Source organism: Hemibagrus wyckioides, linkage group LG21 (assembly GCF_019097595.1).
Source record: "Hemibagrus wyckioides isolate EC202008001 linkage group LG21, SWU_Hwy_1.0, whole genome shotgun sequence".
Taxonomy (NCBI): domain Eukaryota; kingdom Metazoa; phylum Chordata; class Actinopteri; order Siluriformes; family Bagridae; genus Hemibagrus; species Hemibagrus wyckioides.
Window position 1 is genome coordinate 11876555 of NC_080730.1, and position 26131 is coordinate 11902685.

The 26131-nt window shown below is 39.0% G+C and overlaps 1 protein-coding gene across 3 annotated transcripts in view; it reads left to right on the top strand.

Annotated features, from left to right (window-relative positions):
* Positions 1-26131, top strand: part of kaznb (kazrin, periplakin interacting protein b) — an 88101-nt gene that overhangs the window by 54229 nt on the left and 7741 nt on the right. For all 3 annotated transcript variants that reach the window (XM_058373880.1, XM_058373881.1, XM_058373882.1), the window contains 3 exons: positions 14553-14741; positions 23619-23755; positions 24553-24723. In XM_058373880.1, coding sequence (XP_058229863.1) covers positions 14553-14741; positions 23619-23755; positions 24553-24723 — 497 coding nt within the window. The remainder of the gene's footprint in view (positions 1-14552; positions 14742-23618; positions 23756-24552; positions 24724-26131) is intronic.

A 26131-nucleotide genomic window follows, 5' to 3' on the forward strand; every position in this document is an offset into this window, starting at 1 on the left:
GCTGGTTCTGATAGAAAGGTGTCAGAATACACAGTGCATCGCAGTTTATTGTGCATGGGGCTGCATAGCCACTGACCAGTCAGGGTGCCCATGCTGACCCCTGAGCACTGCCGAAAGCGCCAACATTCAGCATGTGAGCATCAGAACTGGACCACGGAGCAATAGAAGAAGGTGCCCTGGTATGATGAATCATGTTTTCTTTTACATCATGTGGATGGCCGGGTGCGTGTGCGTCACTTACCAGGGGAACACATGGAACCAGGATGCACTATAGGAAGAAGGCAAACTGGCAGAGTCAGTGACATGCTTTGGGCAATGTTCTGCTAGGAAACCTTGGGTCCTGCCATCCATGTGGATGTTACTTTGACACATACCACCTACCTAAGCATTGATGCAGACCATGTTCACCCATTCATGGAAACGATATTCCTTGATGGCTGTGGGTTCTTTCAGCAGGATAATGCACCGTGCCACAAAGCAAAAAATGGTTCAGGAATGGTTTGATGAGCACAACAATGAGTTTGAGGTGTTGACTTGGCCTCCAAATTCCCCAGATCTCAATCCAATCAAGCATCCATGGGATGTGCCGACAAAAAAGTCTTGGAGGCCCCACCTCACAACTTACAGGACTTGAATCTGCTGCTAAAATCTTGGTGTCAGATACCACAGCACACCTTCAGGGATCTAGTGGAGTCCATGCCTCGATGGGTCAGGGCTGTGTTGGCAGCAAAAGCAGGACCAACACAATATTAGGCAGGTGGTCATGATGTTATGCCTGATCACTGTATATGCTGAATTTGTTGTATCTTTAAATACCTGCCAGTTAATCAATCACACTAGGAAAATGTTTCATGATGATGGGTAATTATTATGAAACTAATTTAAACACAAGTATTGTTTAAAAGCTGAATTACTGGGCAGAATAGGCACTACTTGAAACATTTTACTACTCAGCCAAGCAGCTATTTCAGTCCGTATAATTTCATGGAAAGTTTATGATCACATAACTTTCACCCATCAGAAAGTGCAAATATACAGAGAACCAATTTCACAACCCTGGGGTGAGCCTATGGGTGACTAAGGGTCAGCAACATGTACCAAAGTAAACCTTGGCTTATAAACACCAACAGAAAAAGAAAAACATCTCAAAACAATGCTGTTGTGCTTTCTCTTTTATTGCTCACTTCTCTTCTGGTTGCTCTTCTGGGGCAGCTTCCATAATTTGAGGCTCCAGGATTGGTTGAGTAGCAGATGATGGCATGCTTAATCATTGCAATGTTTAATCTGCAATGACTTTATATACACAAATAAACATTTTTTGGCACATAAATCCTGCTCTAAAATTCTCAGGCCAAGTATTAAGTTATCATCATAAAATCTTAATAGTATATTCATCTTTGGTTCCTTTAAAGTTTTATGCAAGATAGTGGCAGCTAGCTACCTGTTGTATGGTCTGCACACAATGCTTGGCTTCTGCAGATTGCTGCTTGTATATTTCTCCTCATCATTATTATTTATCTCCAGTAAAATGACCAACTGACATGAAACCTGGTTAGAACATAATGGTCCCTCCATCTAATTAAGCAATGAGGCCAAACGGGCTAATGATAGTACTGTAGTAAAGCATTTTATATTTTGGCTCATATCTCAAATAATATAAGGCTAACAGTAAAAAATCTGTTTGCATTTTATTCATTGGGGTCTTCCTGATGCCTTCTGCATAATCCGACATGTAATTTGGTATATTGTATCTCTAGATTAATCTGAAAAAACTTAAAAACATGGTTAGAAAGTACATACTCAGGAAATGGTAGACATTTGGACCCTTGTCACATTCTCTATCTGCCCCAAAATGTCAGCCACAATTTAGTGATGAAATCCATTTTCTTTTGATTTTGTCCCTTTTTATTGAGTTTTGAGTACACTGAAAAAAATCTCCACAGTGTCAGTCATTCCTTCACGTATGCACAGAGACCTGTATCCAGTGGTTGATGGCAGAGGAACAGATCATCAGGCTGGTGGTACTAGAGTTATTCCCAGCCTTACCCAGACGAATATTTTGGGGACAAATTGGCTGGGTTTTAGGAAAATGTAAAAAAAAAAAAAAAGATTTGATGGTGGATGGGTCTTAATGCAACATAGCAAGGGGATGTGTGAGAGATGGGATGTCTTGGGCAAAGTAGTGAGGCTTAAACCATATAAAATTTCACTTCTAATCTGTAATTGGATTTTAATTTCTGTTCATTTACTTCAAAAATTTGAAAACCTTTAGCCAAATAGCTTTAAGCAGTTTTATTCAATTTCAGACATGTCATATTTGAGGATGACCATGCAAAGGACAAGTAGTAACTCAGTGGTTAAGGTGTTGGACTATAAATATAAGTTGCTCTAGATTAGGGGGTTAGCTAAAATGCTGCAAATATAACTATTTATTAAGTTAAATCCTTAAATAAATGTTCATCTATGAAATTGTTGGCAAAACTGGCCCCTTGGAGGCTGAAAGTGCTTGGACCCTGATAATGTACCCCTAATCTTTGCTGCATTAGTTTTAAGTGTTCAACACACCACCATTCCTTAGTAGTGGGTGCTGTGTTTGATTCAAATGTCAAGCCCAGGTGACCTTTCTCCAAGATCCCCTGCGTGTGTTCCTGGCCACTATGCTCCTCATTAGTATTCAACTCAGAGCTATGTAACATTCAGCCATGCCTCCAGTCTCAACATGTGAACCCCAGTGAGTGGGCTATTATTTAGAGCTGTGGTAGAATATGACTCATTTAACAATTGCCTTCTTTATCATGAGATTCTTTATAAAACTATATATTGGAGCAAGACTGACAAACACTGTATTATTATGTTTTGGCAGTTGCAGTGCCAAAAACGGATAGCTACAGGCATTTGTCTTCATTATGTTCCAAATCATTTCACGCTCTGATGTCACTTCCCAGGGCAGTGGATACTAATTTTGAAGTTGTTACTAAGGATTCATAGTTCTAAAACCTCCTTTCACTTCTGTAACAGATACATTACATTATATTGTTACATTATAATCTCAATTCCAGTCATAATGCTGAGCCAGTTATCTGTTACCTGTGCTTTCTCTATTGTTAATTCTCTGACAAATACAAGACCAGGATCCTTGTATCAATTATATATGTGCTTAATTATAAATATTCTATATGGTTATAGTTTATATTACATTTCATTTTGGCTTTAAATCTCAAATTGGCTTACATACACATATACATACATGTTGTTTATTTTTAAACAAAACTATACTTATTGGTGTTTGTAAGAGGGCCATGCTGTACTTTAGCTCATCCACCTGTATCCATCTTACCTATTAAGGCCTTTATGAAGATAGAGTGGGTCTGCATGTTAAGGGCACCTCCAAAAGTACTGGATTCACAAGACCAATTCTTTTGTTTATGCAATACACTGAAAGTCTGATCTATCATCTCATATTAAGCTTTTAATCTCATACAACAGGTACATATCAGTGTCTGAATAAAAACAGTGCGAGTGCTTGTTGCATATGAATTCATATTCATGATCTGTGTCTGGTTGAACCATATCAGTTTTTCTCATTATAGTTTCTGACTAAACTGCTAACTCAAGTGGATAGAATGAATACATATAAATAACAATTTTGTATCATTTTGACAGCAAATACAATACAGGAATGCTGTTAGAAGAAAACTTGGCTCCATTCGTTCTCCCATGTCAGAGATAATGCCACCTTTAATGGAGTTGACATGGCTAAGAGTTTTCATTTTGAGACAGAGCTCACAACAACAATCTTGATGACAGTGGAAAGATGTAAGAGTGGTTTTATGACACACTGACAAGCTGTCTTTCTTAAAAACTTTCTGCTGTCTTCAATTGCAATTGCGATTGCTGTTATGGTCTATGTTCCAATCAAAAACTCTGAGCATACTTTCAGAAGTATTTTACTAATCTAGAAAATGCAGAAGACTAGTATGCATATCAGACCTTTCTAAAGCTACATAAGAGTCTACATAAGAATTCTAACACTAACTGTGATAAGAAAACCAATAGGTGTAAGTGTTGTTGAATAATAGCCTAGAACAGAACATAAGTACAGCATGTGACTTAAAGAAAGCATTAATATATTTAGGGGAGGTTGATTTGGCAGGGAAATTTGTACAGTATGTTTTTTTTGTTGAGCCATGCTACTGCAGTGTGACATTGTATTGAAAAAGACTAAAATAGCATGGACACTATTCATTTAAATGTGGCTGGAATGTGGTCTGAATGTTTAAATGTGGTCTGAAAGTTTTAAAATATTAGCACACAATAATTAATTTACATATTTTTATGTTCATTTGTAAAATAAATGCATTAAACAGAAGAGGGGATTCCCCTACAACCCCTTTTGTAAATCAAGCACCCCAAGCTTGGGATACCCTGATCTAGGAATACTTTAATAGGAATAAGTTAAGTTACTAGGAATAAGATAAGTCTTAAATACCTAGAAAATATAACTGAAGAACTACACATTCGTTTCTGCTTATCATAATCATTATTATCAGTAAATCATAATTACCTATGACTTACTGAAGTCACCCATTGGGGTTGCAGAAAATTCAAAATGTACATTTAGGGTAATTTGACCAAAATGGTCATGAGCTGCTGCTAGGCATGTTGTGCTTGGCTATGTACAGCATGCACATGAAGGCAATGAATCATAGAGCACTGGTAGCTTTCAGCACTAATGCACTAAAAGCTGTCTACGACTTAAAAAAAAAACATTAATAAACAGCATTTTCTTAGACACTGGCAAACAACCACACTTTTATTTTTTTATGTGTTACAAGTGTTAATGTAGTGCTTGTATATATAAGTGTTCTGTATGTGTACAGATACTGCTACAATACTGCTACAATTTACTTTAGTTTAACTTCTTGCTTTCCAATAATAGGGCATGTAAAGTTTTTGCCATAAAAAACACTGTTTATTTAAATTTAATTCATTTGATTGTGACATGGCATTTAACACTACTGACTTTACTATGTATGCTGTAAATATAATAAACTTCACACACATTATACACTTATAGAATTTTCTGCACACTGATGTATTATATTTATTCTCATAACATTATGAGTGGAGTTGAGAAAGCCTCACAGTAACATGTCTGTGTTCTTTAATACTGAGAAGTTCTGCAGTACCAAAATCTTAATGTTGAAAAATAACTAAGCTGTCTTTTGTTTTATCGCTTCTATACATTTTGGAAAAGACTTGTTTCATCAATGTCATCAGTACTGGGAACAAACCAGCACTGCACTGGATCTGAGTGTAAAACAGGGATCTTTAATTTAATTTTTTTTATTTCCCACTTACAACATTAATTCCTACATGTTTCTAGTTTCTATGTATTAAATGACAAAAAAACCCTGTACTTTCATCTTATGCTGATGTATTCAACCTCTCATTAAATGTAATTTGAAACATTATTAAAAAAATGTATACGTGGACAATTAAAGTTAGCTTGCATTGCTTATCTACTAACTAATGAAAAGCCTGGTGCATAATATATAAACCAGATAACCAATTTCCACACTACTTAGTGCATTATTTAATTTGTGTTTTGCTATTTACTACTAAATTCTACATATACAAGGTACACTATATGGCCAGAGGTTTGTGGAAGCATGACCATCATGCCCATATGAACTTTCCATTCTCCCCTTTGCTATTATGGTTTGAGGAGGCCCCAGCTGATCCTCCATCAGCCCCAGTTGGCACTTTTTTGGTTTCCTCATCAGCCCCACTTTCTTCCTCCTGGTCAGAACCTCTCCCACGTGGTGCAGATGATCAGACCAGGTGGAGGAGTGGATGACCATGTCGTCAAGGTAGCCGGCGGTATAGGGCCAGTGTGGCTTGAGCACAATATCTATCTGCCACTGAAAGTTCTCTAGGCTCATGCAGGCCGAATGGGAGAAACAGGTACTACCAGTGGCCATTGGTGGTGCTGAAGGCTGAAGCATCAGAGGCGAGTGCTACCTACCAGTAGGCTTTGGTCAGATAAATGGTGGAAATGAACTGGGCTCTTTCCAGTCTCTTGAGCAGGTCATCGATCCAGGGCAGGGGGTAATAATCAAACTCAGAGACTTGATTGAGATGTTGAAAGTCGTTGCTGTCCAGCTTCAGGATGACAGCGATGGAGCTGGACCAGGGACTGGCGGACCCCTTGATGATCCTGTCCCTTAGCATCTCCTCTGTCTCCTCCTTTATAGCCTTTTGGCAGATTTCTGGATTCCAGGACGCCCGATGTTTCACCACCACTGCTTTTGGCACAGAGTGAGATCAACCCCTTGTCTCACCAAGGTAGGCTATGGGGGATCTGGTGCACAGGAAGCAAGAGTAGACAAAATCAGGTACCACCCACTTTTTGAATATATAGTTGAGTGTCTGCTCGCTTAACTGGCTGTTGCAGATGTTAGTTCATGGGACTTACTCATTGCACTACCATATATGGACCCTACCAGCAGGCCAGGAACTTGCTGGATGCATCGGGGGTGAGTAACCGGACCCGATATCTGGTTTGGAATTTCTTTGGCTGGGCCAGACGATTGTACAATCTTTGCTGAGCCATCTGTGCTGCTTTCTGGTGCTCCCTAATGATAGGTGTGACTTTGTCGGTGCATTCCCGCATTTTCTGCACATAGTCAACCACTCACCTGAAAGAAGATGGCTGTTCCTCCAAGGCCTCCTTGGCCATATCTAGCAGACTCTGTGGTCATCGTCTGAACAGGAGCCTGAATGGGGTGAGATGGGTATCCTCAGGTGTTTGACCTGCAACATACCACACAGATCCACCATTAGTCGAGATAAAGGGTGTAGCTTGGTTGGTGCAAGAATCTGCGGGTTGTGGTTTCATGCCTGGGAGAGGTTCTGACCAGGCTGAAGAAAGTAGGGCTGATGAGGAAACCAAAAAAGTGCCAACTGGGGCTGATGGATCATGCCCGCATTCTCCATGAGTGTAGCACATTGTGTACAAGCAAACACAAGCACACACAGACACTGCACTGCACTAGGAGTTGTTTTGCTGGCTTTCTTATTCCTATTGCTGGCTTTCCATATGTGACTGTGAGAGACCAGCTGCCACAGTACCTTCTAGTATAGTCTGTGAAAACTAACATGAACCAGTTACCTGCTTGACTCTCCACTGGTCCAACAGTGTTCATAGCTCGTTTCTCAGTGGCACACTCAGGGCAACTTCTTCAGAACACCTTCGTCAGAACTTATTCAAATGTCTCATGACAGTTTTGTGGAAACTCTGTGATAACATGACTTAATCTATTGCTCACTTATGAAAGTATAGAGTGCCTTGTTGAAGCATGTATCTTTCTTTATAACCGGTTTCTGATGGCCCATTTCCTCCTGCTTTGCCTTTCCCAAATAATGAGATATTCTGCTATATTCTGCTGTACATGATAATATTGGAAGGCACACAGATGAGTCTCCTTCAGCTTCAGAGCTATTAGTTGCATTATATTTGATCTTTTTCCACCTTTTTGTACATGGCCCTCTTGACCACACAGGTAACATACAAGTCATCTATTAGTGTTCTTTGAAGTTGCAGTACAGTGCAAATGTTAATTGGATGCTTACACAAACCTATGATATTTATTTAATGTTTCGGAGATAGAGGTTTGGTCAGTAGACATCCTTGCCTGAATGCCATAAGCTATAAACCCAGGGTTGTTTCTTCTGTGGTGCCAATCATGTCTCAGCCTTGGCTGCAGTCTCTGCTGCTGGTTGGGGCCCTCATTTCTGGATCCAACCCTTGTGATCAGGGAAAAACATTCTGAGATTCTTTTATAAAACAATAATTTCTCCACTTGCCTCTAATAACTTGTCTTTAGGTTGGACCCATTTCCCATAGAGCTCTTTGAGCCCCATGTACAGCTCATTGGGAGTCTCTAATGAAAGAATGTCAACTGTCAACCCCTACCTGTAAGTTTATTTGTTAATGTCAAACTTTCTCAAAATAACAGTTCTGTTGTCATCCTTAAGGAATTCATCAATGTCCATCATTCATCATAAGGGAATACTAAATAATGTACATTTAAACATTGCAAGGCAGGCTTTCAAAAGTCTTTTGGAAGCTAAATAAGATAGATGTTCACCTTTTAATGTTCCGGCCATCACACACTATGAGAAAAATGGCTATAATTCCTTAAATATTATGTAACTTATTTTAAAGTTTACCTTATTTTTATTATTTTATTTACTTATTTTTTAAACCTCTTGTACTAAAGCTTCTTGATTGCTTTCAAATCCATTTAATTTCCAAATAATTATGGCCCCAACTGTATATTGTCAGTCTTTTGCAGGAAATGGGGGAGGGTTGTGTCTGTGTGTGTGTGTGTGTTTGTGTGTGTGATGATTCTGCAAACTAGATATCAGCTATGAGGGAAAATGGCATTTTCAAGCTTTGTGCATTTGCATTACAAAGCACTTCATTTTTGTACTTAATTAGCAATAATCTTGCTAGCTAACTGCAGTGATTGCCCTCACCTATTTTTACCTCACAGGTCAAGGGTCCCTGGTTCAATTCTAAGCTCAGGTTACTTCCTGTGTCCATGTGGGTTTCTTCATGGTTTTCCTCACACCTACTAGTGAATTAAATTGCTCAACAAAATTGCCCCTAGTGGTGTGTGTGCAGGTTGATGGAGTGGGATCCTTCCTATAGTGTTTCCACCACTGACAGGTGTTCCCAGGTTCGGCTTATGGATGATGTGTAAGAAAATTGAAAAATCAGCTCATTGTTATTGCTTTATTACTAACGATGGAGTTTCCACAATCACCATTTTGTAAGGGCTTAAATAGACAAACTAATCTAAGTGCTAAAATCAAAACAAGTATATGTAAAGTAAGCAACCAATCACAAAACTGACTGTGGCAACATAAGCTTAAACTCAACACCATGGTCTCCAGGTTGTACTACCCCCATGTATCTCCAGGCTGTCTAATTGGGGTCATCCTCAGCAGCAGTGAGCACCTCCAAGTGATGAAATTCCAACCATAAGTAGGGTATCAGGGTGGATATAATCTGGGTCTTGGAGAGAACGAGAGTGTCTAGAATGAGTGAGTGGGAGAAAGAGAGACAGAATATTAGGTATGTAATGTCATGTCATGTCATGTAATGGTTATGGACAATGTGCAGTACTGTGCACTTTTAGGCAAGTGTGAAATAATGCTGTAAAGTAAGAATGCTTTCGGAAATATATATATTTAAATTTTTTATTCTTCATCAATTTACAAAATGCAAGAGCAAACTTAAGAAAAATCTAAATAAAATCAATGTTTGGTGTGACTACCTTTTCACGTCAAACCAGCATCTTGCACACTTTGTACACTTTCACTGGGATTTTGTAGGATCAGGGTCAGGTGTATGATTATCCATTGATACCAGGCAGTTGCAGGTTACAGAGTCATTAAGTGAAAAAGAAACAGCTGTATAGGAGGCTTAAAACTGGTTGAGGAAGAGCCAAAATCTGCTACTATGGTGTGGCTGTGGAAGACAGTTTCATGTAATGTCAGTTTCATGGCAAGTCATATGCCATAACAAGAGCACAGGAACGAGACACAAGGTAGTTATACTGTATCAGCAAGGTCTCAGATTTAAAAGCAGACTGAGGTTTGAAGATCTGTTCAAGCTATTCTGAAGAAACATAAGGAACCGGCAATGTTGAAAACTAGTGGTCGGCCAAGGAAACTTATTGCAGCAGATGACACATCATGCTTCCTTCTCTTCACCACTGGAAGATGTCCAGCAATGCCATTAGCAAAAAACTGTTGGAAATCAGTAGGATCCAGGTATACCCATCTACTGTCCGGAGAAGTCTAGCAAAAAGTATTCTTCATGGAAGAACTGCAGCCAAAAATCCATATAGCCAATGTAGAAACAAGACTAAGCGACTTAACTATGCACAAAAGCACAGGAAAAATGGTAAGATGAGTTGAAATTTGAAATGTTTGGCTGTAGCAGGCACGCCGAAGGCAACAACTGTCTGCAGCCAACAGTGAAGCATGGTGGAGTTTGCGTACAAGTTTGTGGCTGCATTACTGCTAATTGAGTTGGTGATTTGGTAAGGATTAATGGTGTCCACAATGCTGAGAAATACAGGCAGATACTTATCCATCATGCAATACCATCAGGGAAGCATCTGATTGGCCCCTAATTTATTCTGCAGCAGGACAATGACCCCAAACTCGTAGCCAATGTCAACTTTATTAAGAACTGTGTAGAGAAGAACAAGGTGTCTTGGAAGTAATGATTTGGCTCATACATAGCCATGATCTCAACATCATTGAGTCTGTCTGGGATTACATAAAGAGACAGAAGTATTTGAGGCAGCCTACATCCACAGAATATCTCTGGTTAGTTTCCACAATTTTTGGAACAACCTACCTATTCCTTTAAAAATTGTGTGCAAGTAAAGAATTGATGAATTTATATTGTTTTGTAGGCCAAACCAAATATTGATTTAATTTGGATTTCTCTTCTGTTTATTTACTTTCCATTTTATTAATTGCTAAAAAATATCTAAAATATCTATTTTTGAAAGCATTCTTAATTTGCAGCATTTTTTCACACTGCCTAAAATTTTTGCACAGCACTATACAATACATTGTGTGCAACATGCAGCCAGGGTCTCCGACAAGACTAGCTATGATTGCATATCTAAAAGGGAGAGTCAGACATGTGAAATGGACATGAGTGCTTCCTGGGACATAAAGCAGCCACCCACTCCACCATCAACAAACCTGAGTGAATGCATAAGAGTGGGGGACAACAGCATCCAAACAGTTCACCAAAACATGCTATTCATCAAATACTTGACAAAACAAATGTGTTTACACCCTGGATTTAAACATTGTCTGTGCCAGCGGCTGGAACACTAACTGAAAGGTTGATCTATAACTGCAGGGCTTTGTAAGAAAAAGCTCCCTGCCCCCTGCTGTAGCCTTTACTACTTGAGGTACCAACAAAATAGCCTGCACCTTCTAAAGTAGGCATGGTGGATCATAAAATAATGTATAGGTTAAAAAATGGCTCTAGCTGCATGCAGTCTGGATTAACTAGAGCTCTTTTATGCACTTACTGGAACATCCAGACAGTAAGGCATTAAAATAATCCAACCTAAAGGAAACAAAAGCATGAACTAGTATTTCTGCATCATGAGGAGAGATATTTTTATCTTAGCAATATTGCTAAGTTGAAAGAAGGCTATCCTAGCAAATAAAAAATGGAGTCAATAATCACATCAGGGTCTTTTACTGCTGCATATAATGAAACAGAAAGGTCATCCAATGTTACATTGTAATCAGAGAGCTTACTTCTGGCTGCATGTGGTCCTAACACAAGCACTTCTCTCTTGTCATAATTAAGTAGGAGGAAATTAGTAAGCATCCACTGTTAAATGTCCTTTACACATTGTTCAATCTTATTAAGCTAGTGCCTTTTATCTGGCTTTGCTGAAACATATACCTGTTTGTCATCAGCATAACAGTGGAAGCTAATATCATGTTTATAAAAAATTGTATCAAGAGGTAGCATATATAAGGAAAAAAGCAGTGGGCCTAAAACAGAACCTTGTGGAACACTGGACATAACCTTATTATGAATAGAAATATATTGGCAGCACCAGCAAAGTGACACAACCCTGATCAGAGGCCAGAAGTAGCTCATTTACCACTTTAACCAGTGCTGTCTCTGTGCTATGATGAAAACCAAATCCTGACTGATACATTTCCTGAATGTTATTCCTATGCAAAGATGAGCATAACTGCTGTGCTACAACCTTTTCTAGGATTTTGGAGATAAAGGGGGGGTTTGATATTGGCCTACAGTGGAACAGCTGACAGGGGTCGAGGTCAGATTTTTTATTCAGGTCAGATTTTTTAATCACACATTTTAGGTCGATTAGGTACACATCTTAGACAGAGAAGACAGATACAGTGAGAGAGGAGTGAAGGAGTGGAAAATCCTTCTCTCAACAGAGTTGGAGGTCTCGGACACAACCTGTCTCCTATTTTTCCTGCTGCTCTTTCATCCATTCCCATGAAGACCAAGACCTCTTCACACATCTACCAGGAAAGCCACATCTAAGGACACCTAAGTCACACCTAAGGACATCCACTCTCCCCTTACTCTCTGGGGTTGTTACATCCTAATGACTCCCCTTACTTCTAATACCTTCTCCCATTTTCACCTTCCTCTTGTTCCCTTAACGACTATCCAGGGAGGAGAAGATCATTGAGCCTGTAGGATACAAATTCATGGAATCCTAGCAACTTCTATCAGATTGAAGAAGCTGTGCGAATGAGTAGTGAAATGTTTTGCTTTTCCAGATCTATAAGATTAGCTATCAAATTGTCTGGTTTAAAATAATAGTATAAATTCTTTTATTTTGCCACTAAAATAATTCATAAAGTCATTGCTGCTGCATATTAATGGTGTGCATTTTTTCTGCAGTGATTTAAATAAAAATTAGGATTATTTTTGTTATCTTTAATTAAGGTGGAGAGATATGCTGATCTAGCAGTTCTAAGAGATTTTCTGGAGCTCAGGAGGCAATTTAGTTTGACACTATGTTCTAATTTAAGGTGCATGTGTGGTCATTATAGCAGGCTTCTAGTTTTTTCTTTATATTTTACTTCTAAGTTGAGCTGGGGTGCAGTGAAACATTGATTCAGAGTATCAGTCACCTAATTGAATTCTGTGTGGACAGACAGTGATCCAATTATGGATGATAACTGGGAAATTATTAATAAACCTCTCTGTGGTAGCAGACATATATGTATGTTTTACATGGTAACATGGCAAAGTGCTTATATCATGTCTAAGACACATTTGTATATAAATGGGCAGGCGATTCAGATGGTCAAAAGCTCTGCACTCAAGCATAGTGTTGTCCATGGACCAAAAAATGGTAGTCCTTCAGAGGCAGCCTTCATTTCCAGGCAGTTTATGTGCCATGAGAAATGGGGCCTTCCTCAAATGCCATGAGCAGGGTAGCCTTCAAGGACCACACCCCGGCCTATGAGAAAGGTGCCAGTAGAAAGTGTTTGGCAATGGCAACATGCCCCTAGAGTGGGACCCAAGGTAGGAAGCCGGGGTCTTTCTCACAAACAAAGGGTACGATTCCTGCAGCATGTAACCCTTATAACCCTTAGTGTGTGGTTGAGAGGATACAAGCCTCTGCTGAAATTTCACCCAGAACTGAAATGGCCACATGTGCAAAAGACCCAAGGGGATAAGTATGACTGCTACTGACATGAGACCAAATAACCTCTGAGCCAGAAAATAGATAAGTCTTGGCCTAGCCCAACGCTGTTTATAGAGGTGAGGTTTGAAGTCACGCACGTAAGAAATTGTGCCTGCATCATGGTTGAATCCCAAATTACCCCTAGAAAAGTTCCTAAGCCTCAAGCACCTGATGTGGACAGTCATCCTGGTGACTTGCTGCCAGTTCTTTTGACTGAGCAAAGATGAGCCAGTAGTCTATATAATTCAGTACATGGATGCCCTGGTACCACTTAGGAGCCAGGGCTTCATACACACGCTGTGCTTGGAGACAGAGCTAGACCAAAAGAAAGAACTCAATTCTTCCATTAGTAGGCTTTGCCCCAAAAGTGAACCAGAGAACTTCATATGTTCTGGTTGCATTTCAGTATGAAAGTATGTGTCCTTTAGATCTATCGCAACAAACCAGTTCTCTGATGTGACACAATGAGACATACATTTATGTAAGAAGTACTGATGTGGCTCTTACAACTGACTGTGGGTTTTCTCACACACTTAAGTACTTAAGTACATTCATTAGCTGTGCTAAAACTCTCAGAGCCTTCTGGTCATAAAAACTGTAAATATGAGGGAAAACTTAAATCAGCCTTCTATGTGCTCTTTCTTTTGCATCATTTGGCTTGTTGTTAAAAGAGGTTGCTATCTTTAAATTTAAGCACTGTCATTGCTCAACTGCAGCCTACTAAAAATTGCGCTCTCTCTCACACCACAACACCTTGCTTTTCCTTCTCTTGACCCTGCCAACTGTGACTGAGGTCCAGATGAATGAAAGGATTTATTGGGATTTAATGCCAGTACCCAGATTTAACAGAAGGAGTTTAATCTAAATCATGAAGAGTGAGAAAATGTGCTATAGACCACATAATTGTGTTGGCCAATTAAACAAATTTGTATAATACTGGGCATAAACATCAGCCTTATCTCATTCTATACCCCTAAGATATGGAATATGTTTGTTTACTGACCATTTTTATGCCACACTTACATTTACATTTACTGTGTTCAGAAATTAGATTATATTATTTGCCCACTGCATGAATTTCAAAAATGTTGTATTTCTATAATTTAGTGATGCCAAAGGGGAGGAAATGATTTTGAGGACAAATAAAGGATAGAAATAATAGTGTACTATGTGCGTGTATTGTAAATATGATAAGTGGTATGGCATGTTGATACTGAAAATCAAACTCTCTCTCTCTCTCTCTCTCTCCAGTGCTGCTTAGAGAGGAGGTCACTCAGCTGCAGGAAAAGGTGCAACTGCTCAGGCAGATGAAGGAAATGTTAAATAAGGACCTACAGGAGATGCAGGGCTGTTCAGCAAATACACTATCTGCCACTGAGCTCCGCATACAGCTGGCAGAGAAGGAATGTGAACTGGATCGTGCCAAAGAGGCCTTACAAGGTTTGAACTTCCCCTTAGGGTCTCATTCATATGTACAGTATCACAGACAACCAGCCATATTCCTGAAAACCATATTCCATTGTCTGTAAAGGTCATTGTATGTCTCTTATCAGCCAAATGTGCTTGAGGTACTTGGCCTCTTAAACCTTTCTTTGATGATGGCATGAAGTACAACTGTTATCGTGCAATTTTGAAGATTCTCTTACCCAAGCATGACCTTTAGCACCCAGAAAATTAACAATGACAGAGAAGTACTTTTTTTAATGAATTTATTTGTGGCTGCTAAATCAAGTACTATGTATGTGTAGTATTTTGGGAGCAGTGGAATATTTGGAAGCTTGCTGGGACATGGGGAGCATGCTGGAATTCTACATTACTAATGTGTAACCATAACCATAAAGGCTTTCTTTGAGCCTACTCAAAATGAAAGCAAAAAAATGAATCAAACAAATAAGAATCCCACCTGACTTGGTGGGGTTTAAATGATTGCTGAATGAGTTCTTATGGGCCATCCAGACCAAGGATTGTTGAGGCTGTGGTGTTGTAGGTAGGGAAAAGTAGGACACAGCCAGTCTATAACTGCTTTGATCTTGGCTGGGTTCATGCTCAGACAGTTCATGGGTACCAAACCCCCCCCCTAGAAAACCGAAATGATTCTTTAGGAGCATCAGGAGAACATTAACTACACATTCTTCTATTGACTAAGTTTTGATAAGAATGTCTCTAGATAATGAAGACAAACACATAGCAAAGAGGGGTCTCTGTCAAGAACTCATTGTTATAAAGCTGGAATAGAACTGGTGCTTTCATCACCTGAGTGGAAGATGTGAGTGTAGGCATTTTGATGTCTAAGCTTGCTCATTGTACTGATATAAATTCTATACTGACTTAATGTTGACTACTGTTTACGTGTCTATTTTCAGTTGGAATATTACATAAGCTACTTCTATTTACAATACTTTGATCAACATTATGGATTAGCCAATGTCAGCTAGTGCACAAACAGTAGCTCAGTCCCTCAAACCTCTACAATCTATTACCAACATCTGTAAAATCAATATATTTACACAAATTACATTACAAGCATTTCAGATAATTAATAATGTTATATTTAGAACTTTGAGATAGTGTGCCATCTTAATTTGCAATTCTACTAAAAGCTCACAATGTAAACACTACTGACATGAAGCAGGGGTGTGTCCATAACCACAACTTAGATGAGAGGTGACATTCAATTTGTTTAAATTTAGGCTTTACAATGGACCTAATTTTTCAATTCTTCATTTTCCACTTACATGCACAACAAAGTTATGTATGTAAATGTTAGAAAAAGTTAAAGGCTGATAACAAATAATGTGTAAAGATAATGTGTCAGATTCTCAACAAAGCTCATTTGAATGTAGTGACACCCATTAACCTGTACAAAACAATTCAAGTGCACAAACAGCTGGGAGTACGAAATGATTGATCAGGATACGTTATTTTGACCCACTTCTATGGGTATAAAACTAAAACTTTAAATTATTTAGAATTATTAATAATAATCTCCTATATCCACATTCAGCTTGATAAATGAGGTGAGATGTGTATATATATATATATATATATATATATATATATATATATATATATATATATATATATATATATATATATATAGTATATTATAGTATATTGTGTATATATATATAAAATAGTTTTCATTGGTCTGGAAATCAATGACCATTACCTGAAATCTACCATTAAATGAAATATATGGACATATGACCATAACATTCATATGTGCTTTTTGAATGTTGGATTCTAGATTTTTCCCTACTTTGCTATTATAATAATTTCCACCACTCTTCTGCTAAGGCCACAAGAGCATTATTGAGGCATGGATGGCAGGCAAGGAGGCCTGGGGCACAGCTGACATTCCACTTCATCCCAAAGGTGTTCAATGGAGTTAAGGTCAGGGCTCTGTGCAGACCACTCTAGCTCTTCCACACCCAACTTGGGAAACCATGTCTTCGTGGACCTCGCTTTGCACAAGGGCATTGCCATGCTGGAACAGGTTTGAGCCTCTTAATACTAGTGAAGGGAAATTTTCCAGTCTATATGATTGTGTGCTGAGGAGGCCCATATTGGCCAAGAAATTTTGGCCATGAAAATGGCAACATTTACAGAAAAACAAAACTGTCAAGAAATGCACGAAGATATATAATTTACCACTGACACTAACACTAATGTGTCATGGATGACAAGTGATGTGATTAGCATCTAACTAGATGTTGTTAGATGGAATGTTTCACCACAATAGTGAGTACTGATATGGAATTACAGATTTGAGAAAGATGATAGATATATGACTGATGTGAATGATCATTATCATGTATGAATGCTGTAAAAAAATTTTATAAACGTATTACCTGTCTTTCAGCAGAAATTTTAGTAAAAGCTATTTGCTTATTATATTGTGACAATGGCACACACATCACTGTCCTCAAGCAGCCTATTGGCAGCGCTGGTTAAACACCTCCCGCTGGGGATAGCGAAAGAACACAGAACTGCTAGGCAGGGAGGGAGAAACTCAGCTCAGAAGCAGGCAATCACAGTTCTGCACACTGCAGCAGAATGTTGCTACACTGCTGGAGAATGTGGACATGAACCCAAACCCTCACCACAATTCCAGAATAGAGCAATGCTGAAGCACCTGCTCAGAGTGACAGGCAGTGACTCAGAGGCTTGCACCTTCAAATGGCCATGGTAGAGCCCCTGGCCCTTTGACTTTTGAGACCTTTAACACTCATGAGGAGTGTCAGGATTAATCAGGATTACTGGGGCCATATTCTTGCCTCCCGTTCTCTGGAGAGGCACAACTGGCCTACTATGCAGAGAAAGAGGCCAACCTTGACATCCACATAAGTAAAATCTTGCTATGCTGCAGCCAATCTTTTACCACCATGGTGACAGAGTTCCACTGCTGGTCAGGGACAAACCCCCGAGCCCAGATGGACCACCCATAACCAAGACCTGACTGAGGTAGTGGACCAGTTTGCTGATGTGTTTTCAACAATCCCCAGACTAACACACCTGGTCCATCATGAGATCAGACCCCTGTGGGATTAGTGTTTCAGCAGCAGATCTGTAAAGTCCCAGAGGCCTGCCATCAAGCTATTGAGGAGGAGATAGTATGGATGCTTAGAGACGGAATCATCAAGGAGTCCACCAGCCCCTGGTCCAGAACCATCATTGTAGTGCCTAAGCCCAATGTGCAATGACTTCCAGAGTTTTAATCAGGTATTGGACTTCAACGGCTACCCCCTTCGCCATGTGGACAACAAGTGGCATGCCTGGAAAGAGCCCACTTTCTTTCAACTCTAGACCTGACCAAAGGTAAAAACAGTGTTCAATGCCAGCAGCCACTAACAATACAGGGTTCTTCCTTTCAGCCTAAATGGGGCTCCTGCAACCTTCCAATGATGGACTTTGTTTTGAGACCCCACAAATGGTATACAGCTGCCTACCTGGATGGCGACATAATCCACTCCTCCACTTGGTTTGACCATCTATTCCACTTCGGGGAGGTCCTGGGCAAACTCTGTAAGGTAACATAACTGTGTTGAACCCAAAAAAGATGCCACCTGGGCACAGTACCTCTGGTACCACATTCTCTAAGGCCTCCTCAAGCCTCAATAGAAGATGGTGGAAGCAGTTACGAAGTACCCACAGCCCAAATAAAAAAAAAACAGGTACCTGCCTTTTGGGGTTGGCTTGATATTATTGCCGTTTTGTTTATAGTTTCTCCACTTAGCTTCCCCTTTCTCAGACTTAACAAAGAAGAGCCAACCAAATTGTGTTTATTAGACCAGCAACACAGAGCGGGCATTCCAGAGACTGAAGAAGGCACTCACAAATTCCCCCATTCTACGGAACCCCAATTTCGACCTTGCCTTCATCATCTATACAGATGCCTCCTAGACAGGGCTAGGGGCTTTCCTGTCCCAAAATTTTAAGGGGAGGAGTACCCAGACCTTGACATGAACTGAAAATTAAGCTCCACCAAGTAGAACTATGCCGCTGTGGTACGAGAAGCCCTGGCAATCAAATGGACCATTGAGAAACTGAATAACTGCCTGGCAGGTTGACACTTCTCCCTGGTGACCAACCACACTCCTTTGCAGTGGATTGCCAAGGCAAAGGACATCAACGCAATGCAATGGTTCCTTTCTTTGCAGGACTTCTTGTTTCAGGTTCAACTCAGGAAATTCAGCTTGGAAGCAGCCAATCAGAGTGATGGCAAGTGCTTCTCACCCTCATGGAGCTGCCTTGAGAATATCTAGGGGCTCAGCAGACACGGGGAGGTAAGACAAAGTGTAATAACGGCGTGCTGGCATCTGCCCTACAGAATATGATGCCAATACTCCCTGATCCTGCTGTGCCCTGCAACATGCCCTGGGTTCTGCCTTGTCTCTGCCTTGTTCTGCCTGGAAGCTCCAGTACCCCAAACACTACTAACAGCCTGCACTCCACACTGCTATCACTCCACTTCACCCTCACCCTTACCTTCACCCATATCTTGTTATGGTGCATTGTAATTTTTCCCGCTGCAGCTGCGAGTGACTACAATATCTAATGAGATCTTATCTGTTCATTATTTTTGTGGTACATGTTCACGATAAACAAACATGAAGAGACTTCTTTTTACCAAGCAGAGGTAGAAAATCAGAGAATCTAGATGAGAGTCAGGGATGTAAGACATCAGGCTACTAGCAATAAAACAAGCTATGAAGCTACAATAAGATGTTCACCCTTTTGTAGGTCTGTGGCTGGTTGCAGAATATGCCTAGACTTTCCTGTTAACTTTGACATTGTTACTTAAAGGAAACAGGGAATTAGGGGAAGTAGGAAATTATTTCCTTAGCCCATTTTAGGGTAGTATATTTTCAATGATATATATTACATCTAATTGAAGGAGTGATATGCATGTTTTAAATTTGCATGGTGCAATACAGCACTGTCCTCATCCAACTGCCAGAGAGTTGTCACCTGAATATTGAGCCACTCGACCCCCACAGTCACTTCCAGGTTCACTGACTTTATAAGCCATGTTCACGCCAGCATCGGCACAAAGTATTGTTAGTTCTTGCTGCAATTCTGAGCCGTTTATTGTTGTTTGCTTTCTGTGTTTATGACCCATTTTTCATGCTTTATCATCGCCGAGTTTGGATCGTGTATTTTAGATTTGTTTTCCATGCTGACTGTCTTTCCAGTATTTACGATTGTGTGCATGTTATTCCTGACTATGGTTCTTGTCTGCTGTATTGGATTATTTGTCTGCATAAGTTTGGATTTACCAATAAATATCCACAAATGGATTCTAACCCTGACCCCATATCACAACAGGCTTCACCATCTTGCTGTCTTATCAGTTGAGAAGCAGGAGCTTTGTAAATTGAGTCACAGTAAAGAAACTGTTTTGCATAAAAAACATAGACAGTACAGTTTAATGCTCCAGAAATGAACTAGCTAATTTAGGACTCAGTGTTGGACATGAGAGGCACTCACACTACAGAAGAATGTTTTGTTTACTTTTTGTTTTCTGTTTTACTATATATACATTTTTTTACTCATTGTTGACTCATAAATCTTATTTAGGCTACCCTTACATTGTTTATTGTTATATTTGTGGAATGCAGAGTACATATGTTAAGCATTCAAGAAAATGTTGAGGCCTGTGCCCCAGTGGAAATTTGCCTAGGAACTCCCCTGACAATGTGCCTGCATTTGAACAAGTCTAACAACAGGTGCTGCATGATCATAAGGCTTATAGAGCATACAAATACATCACAACTGATCCTGAATGTGGGAGAAGCTACTTTAGTAAGACAGTTGATATGAGTCTATTTATATGAAAACTAATAAAAAAATTCTTAAAAAAATAAATAAATAAATACAGTCATGTGAAATAATTAGGACACCCCTATGAAAGCCTGTGTTTTTTTAACATAGCTAAACATATGGGCATTTGATCTTCATGTTAACAATATTGAAAGATTCAAGTAATATAACTAAACAAATGAAACCAAAGAAAAGTCTTTTTTTAATGATCGGTAAATGTAATTTAAAAAAAAATCCAAATTCTTGTGAGGAAAAAGTAAGGGCACCCCCACATTTATTTGTACTTAAAATGGATAAAATTGCCTACAGGTGTAACACATCAGGTGCAAATTATTAGAACATTGTTACAGAGCAGTTTGAAGGAAGCTTGCCTTATTTAAACCTCAAACATTTAGTCTGGTTTGCTCTTCACTGTTGAAGTAAGAGGTATAACCAAGGTCTGAGGTCTTCAGAAAGAAGATTGTTGATGCTTATGAGTCTGGTAAGAGATATAAAAAGATCTCAAAAGAATTTGTAATGAGTCATTCCATTGACCAGAAAATCATGTGGAGAATATTTAAAACAACTCCCAACATGGCCAGGTCAGGCTGTCCAAGCAAATTCACCCCAAGAGCAGACTGCAAGATGCTTTAAGATGTCTCCAAAAACCCTAAAATATCATCATGGGACCTACAGCAAGCTTTTGCTACAGTTTATGCCAAAGTGCATGAATCTACTATCACAAAGAGACTACACAACTTGAATTATTATAGGAGGTGTGCAAGAAGGAAACCTTTGCTGTCTTAAAAAAAAACATGAGGGCAAAACTGAAGTTCCCCAAAGAACACAGAGACAAAGGCCAAGACTTCTGGAATAATGTGCTTTGGACAGATGAGTCTAAAATTGAATCATTTGGACACCTTAACAGGGCATGTTTGGTATAAACCAAATACAGAATTTCAGCAAATGAACCTCATACCAACTGTGAAACATGGAGGTGGAAGTGTTATAGTTTGGGGAATGCTTTGCTGCAGCAGGACCTGGCCAGCTCACCATCATAGAATCCATTATGAATTCTACATTGTATCAGAAGGTGCTTGAGGAACATGTAAGACCATCTGTCAAAAAAATTGAAGCTAAAGTGGAACTGAACCTTGTAATATGACAATGACCCAAACCATACCAGTAAATCCACCAAGTACTGGCTAAAAGTAAAAAATGGAGAATTCTGGAATGGCCAAGTCAAAGCCCCGATCTAAATCCTATTGAGGTCCTGTGGGGTGATTTGAAACGGACTGTTCATGCAATCACACAGCTGAAAGAATTCTGCATTGAGGAGTGGGGGAAACTTTGTTTCAGTCAATGTCAGAAACTGGTAGATGGCTACAAGAAACTTAACATTGAGATTATTTCAGCCAATGGGGGAAACACTAGCTATTAGGGCATAGGGTGTCCTAACTTTTTCCTCAGGTGATATACTCATTTTTGTTGATTTCTTTTGTTTAATAAGAGACAGCAAAGTGATATTTTGTTGCAATTACATAAATTTTATATACAGGTACAAATTAAAACAAGATCAGAAATTGACATGTTGACATTTCTTGATAAAGAACTGAATATTCAGTGGAGTATCCTAATTTTTTCACATGACTACATATTTTATATTTTATAATTAATATTTATATGATGTAAAATGTGTTTTATATTTTAGCCTATATCTCATAGACATCCTTCAGTAAGAATTCTTGTTTTTCTTCATTTCCCTTATATATAATTCCTAAATTTGTGAAAAAATCCTAGGAATTTGCATTTGTTTCCTAACCTCACAAAATTAATGTCAAAACACTCAGCACAGTCTGAAACTTAATAACCATCAAATACTGTCTGAAATTTGTAAACAAATTTGACATTTTTCTTTAGCTTGTGTCTTTGCAATTTTTTTTTGCATTTTTGATAAATGTTACTAACATTCATCTTTGGAGCTGTTGCAGATACCTAATGTAAAATTCATCAATTACAACTGTAGTAAATGAACCAAAAATGAAGGAACTATGGTTAACTAAGTAGTTTACTGTTCAAGTGACAAGTGGGTGGCCAGACAGAAATGTCTGTGTCTACGGAATTTTGCTTCCCTGTCTATCAGTGTGATGGATAATGATTTACTGTAATGCAACCTCTGCCATTGAGCGAACATGATGAAACTTGAATGCTAGGCCCCTCTTGGGACCCAGTACCTGATGCAATCTGACACAAATTTGCAACTTGGGTGTGCTATTCATGTTTTAGCAAAGAAAAAAAGAAAAAAATAATAAGGTGACTTTACTGTACCTTATAGTTTCTTTCTCTGCAGATTCTTGTGCTGAAGTAAAAAAAGATATTCCTTTTTTCAGAATTTCCCAGCTGGGATTAATAATTGTTATCTTACATTACTTATAAGAGTCTCAAATCTCAAATATTAAAAGGATTTTATTGAGATTTGTAAACATTGTGGCTGTCACAGGTGTAAATCAGGTCTGGTTCCATGGATTCGACACAAATCTTGAACAGTAGTTTGAGTAATAGATCTGCAAATTTTGTGGCGTGGGCATTGAAAGTAGCAGAGTTGAGTTCATATTAGTTCTTTCCCAGGAACCATTACTTAACTTAACAGAGGTTTGTGTGTCTAAAAAATGAATAAATAAATAAAATAAAATAATATAAAATATATAACAACTGACTATATATATATATATATATATATATATAAACAATGTACTTTTTTTTTTTACCTTGAAGACTGTCAAAAACCCTTTGATGGTGATGAACAAAACATGCCACTAGATGGGTGTACTAGATAGTGCACTTTAAAACTGCAGAAATATCTACTGATAATGGTTCAGAATTAAATGGAAAGAATTAGGTTATTTTTCCACATAAAGGCCAAAATCTCACCAAAATGGCAGCTGTTTATTTAGAAAATTTTTTTTAAAAAATGCTTACAAAATAAATTGTATGTGTGTTTTTGTGTATGTGTAGCCATGAAATGTGACCGTACAAGGTTGAAGGCAGAGAAGGCTGACTTAGTGAACCAGATGCAGCAGCTGTACACTACGTTAGAGAGTCGAGAGGAACAGCTCAGAGACTTCATCAGGAACTATGACCAGCACAGAAAGGTCAGTGTGCTCACTATCACTCATTACACCCATTAGCCTCAGTGCATCTCAATATTCAACAAGGCCTTAAGATATTAGTTTTAGAAAAACAGCCCACAACCCATCCTATTACTCTCACATTACTTCTACTTTATTGACACTACACTGTACTGAAAGTATACAGTCAGTTGTTATAATGTAATATATGCCAGTGTATCATACCAATTTTACGTCAGCAAAAACCTACATCCAGGGGCGATTCTAGGATTTTCATTTAAGGGGGTCTCAGCCCCGAATGAAGGTATAATAGTAAAAATAAATAAATAAATAAAATAAAATAAACGTTTGACTAATAGGGTAGGATGGTAAACTTATTGCAGCATTCCACTGTATTGCATAGATGTGTATAACATTTGAGTACTGAACAAGCCAAATATGAGTCTTCCTGATCTCACACACACACACACACACACACGTCCTCTGATCCTCGCTCTGTGACGCCGTGGTCTGCGGATTGAAGAACGTGCTGAAAGACGGGGAAGAGCCGAAGTCTGCCGTCGTTTTCATATGAAATTTAAAGGGGACTGAGGCGATCACCAATTTGTGTACAGTTTATGGAGAATTGCAGAATGTTTAGGAGGGCTGAGTAGAAATGTTAGGGGGGTTAAAGTCCCCCTAAAAATGGACTAGCAATGCCCATGCCTACATCAGTACGAGGTGATATGTTAACCTGATATTAAAATTGTCAAAGGAAGCCTCCTTGACAGTGTTTGTATAGATTTTTCAGTTTTTATGAAGTGTGTGTCTGGTGTCTGTAGGAAAGCGAGGATGCAGTGAAGTCTCTAGCAAAGGAGAAGGACCTGCTGGAAAGGGAGAAGTGGGACCTGCGTAGGCAGACCAAAGAGGCCATGGAACATGCTGGCCTCCTGCGCTCACAGATTGACATGAAGGAGAACAGAATAAAAGAGCTGGAAGCTGAGCTAACCATGGTAGGACACACACACACCCCTTTTAATTTATTTTGTGCTGAGAGACATGACAGAGAGAGACAGAGATGAGAGGGCCACTGCTGCTCATAGACACACTAGAGTACTATAGAGTGCCTGTTCATAGCATAGTAAGAATGTTATTTCTTTGTTTAAAGGCTCGGTGTGTCCAGCCTACGGTGTATTTTCCCATTACACAGAGATTTAAATTTTCTTGATTTTGTCTGTCACCCCTGCACCCACAGCCTCTCCTACTTCAACCCTCCAGCCATAATATAATCTTAGCTAACACTGAGGCACCGTTCAATTTATACATCTGTGTGCGCATTTCTGAATTAATGTCAGGCCATTGCTTGTGAAATTTTGCACGAGGTAAAGTATTCATATCGTATTTGCACAAATCTGAGGCACTTTTGCATGAGCCAGATCAGAATTTACCTATTTACACAGCGAGGAAAAGCCAAAAAAACTTTGTTCTGTGAAAAAAAGTTCTGTGTTTCATTGGTAGGAATAATTAAAAGAACATAAAATGAACATAATTGTATTTTGTAAAGTGCTATGGAAAAAACCTTTTATTATGCAGTTAATTGTAAACCAACTGAATCTCACAGAAAACATTTCTGAAAAATTTTAATACTGTCAATATCAGTAGCTCATTTATTGAAGCACTTTGATTTACCTAAAATTTGAATCTACATTTCTAGTAATCATGGACAATCATAGTATTGTGGCTTTATATTCGAGTTGAATTACCGCCTACAATGTGTGTTTATTAAACTAGCCATTGTACTGTGCTACAGCTGGAAAATGTGCCTTTTTAGCAGCTAATTGTGTTTTTCAGCAGGTTCTGCATGATGCTCACCTCCCCCACCTGCAGTAGCTACACATCCTCTCTCATCTCAGTGTTTGCACAGCACAACTATGCTACAGGCTTCCAAAATGCTATAGGCTACTATATAGTTACAGATTAGTTACATGCTTTGGGCAATGATCTGCTGGGAATCCTTGGGTTCTGCCATCCACGTGGGTGTTACTTTGACATGTACCATCTACCTAAGCATTGTTATAGACCATGTACACCATTTCAATGAAACGGTATTCCATGATGGCTGTGGTCACTTTCAACTGCATAATGCACTGTGCCACAAAGCAAAAATAGTTCATAAATGGTTTGATGAGCACAACAAAAAGTTCAAATTGTTGACTTCAAATACCCCAGATCTCAATCCGGTCGAGCAATTCTGATCCATGGGAACACCCCACAAAAGCTGCAGTTTTGGAGATGCTCTGATTCAGTCATTTAGCCATCACAATTTGGCCCTTGTCAAACTCCTTACGCTTATCCATTTTTCCTGCTTCTAACACATCAACTTTGAGGACAAAATCACTTGCTGCCTAATATATCCCACCC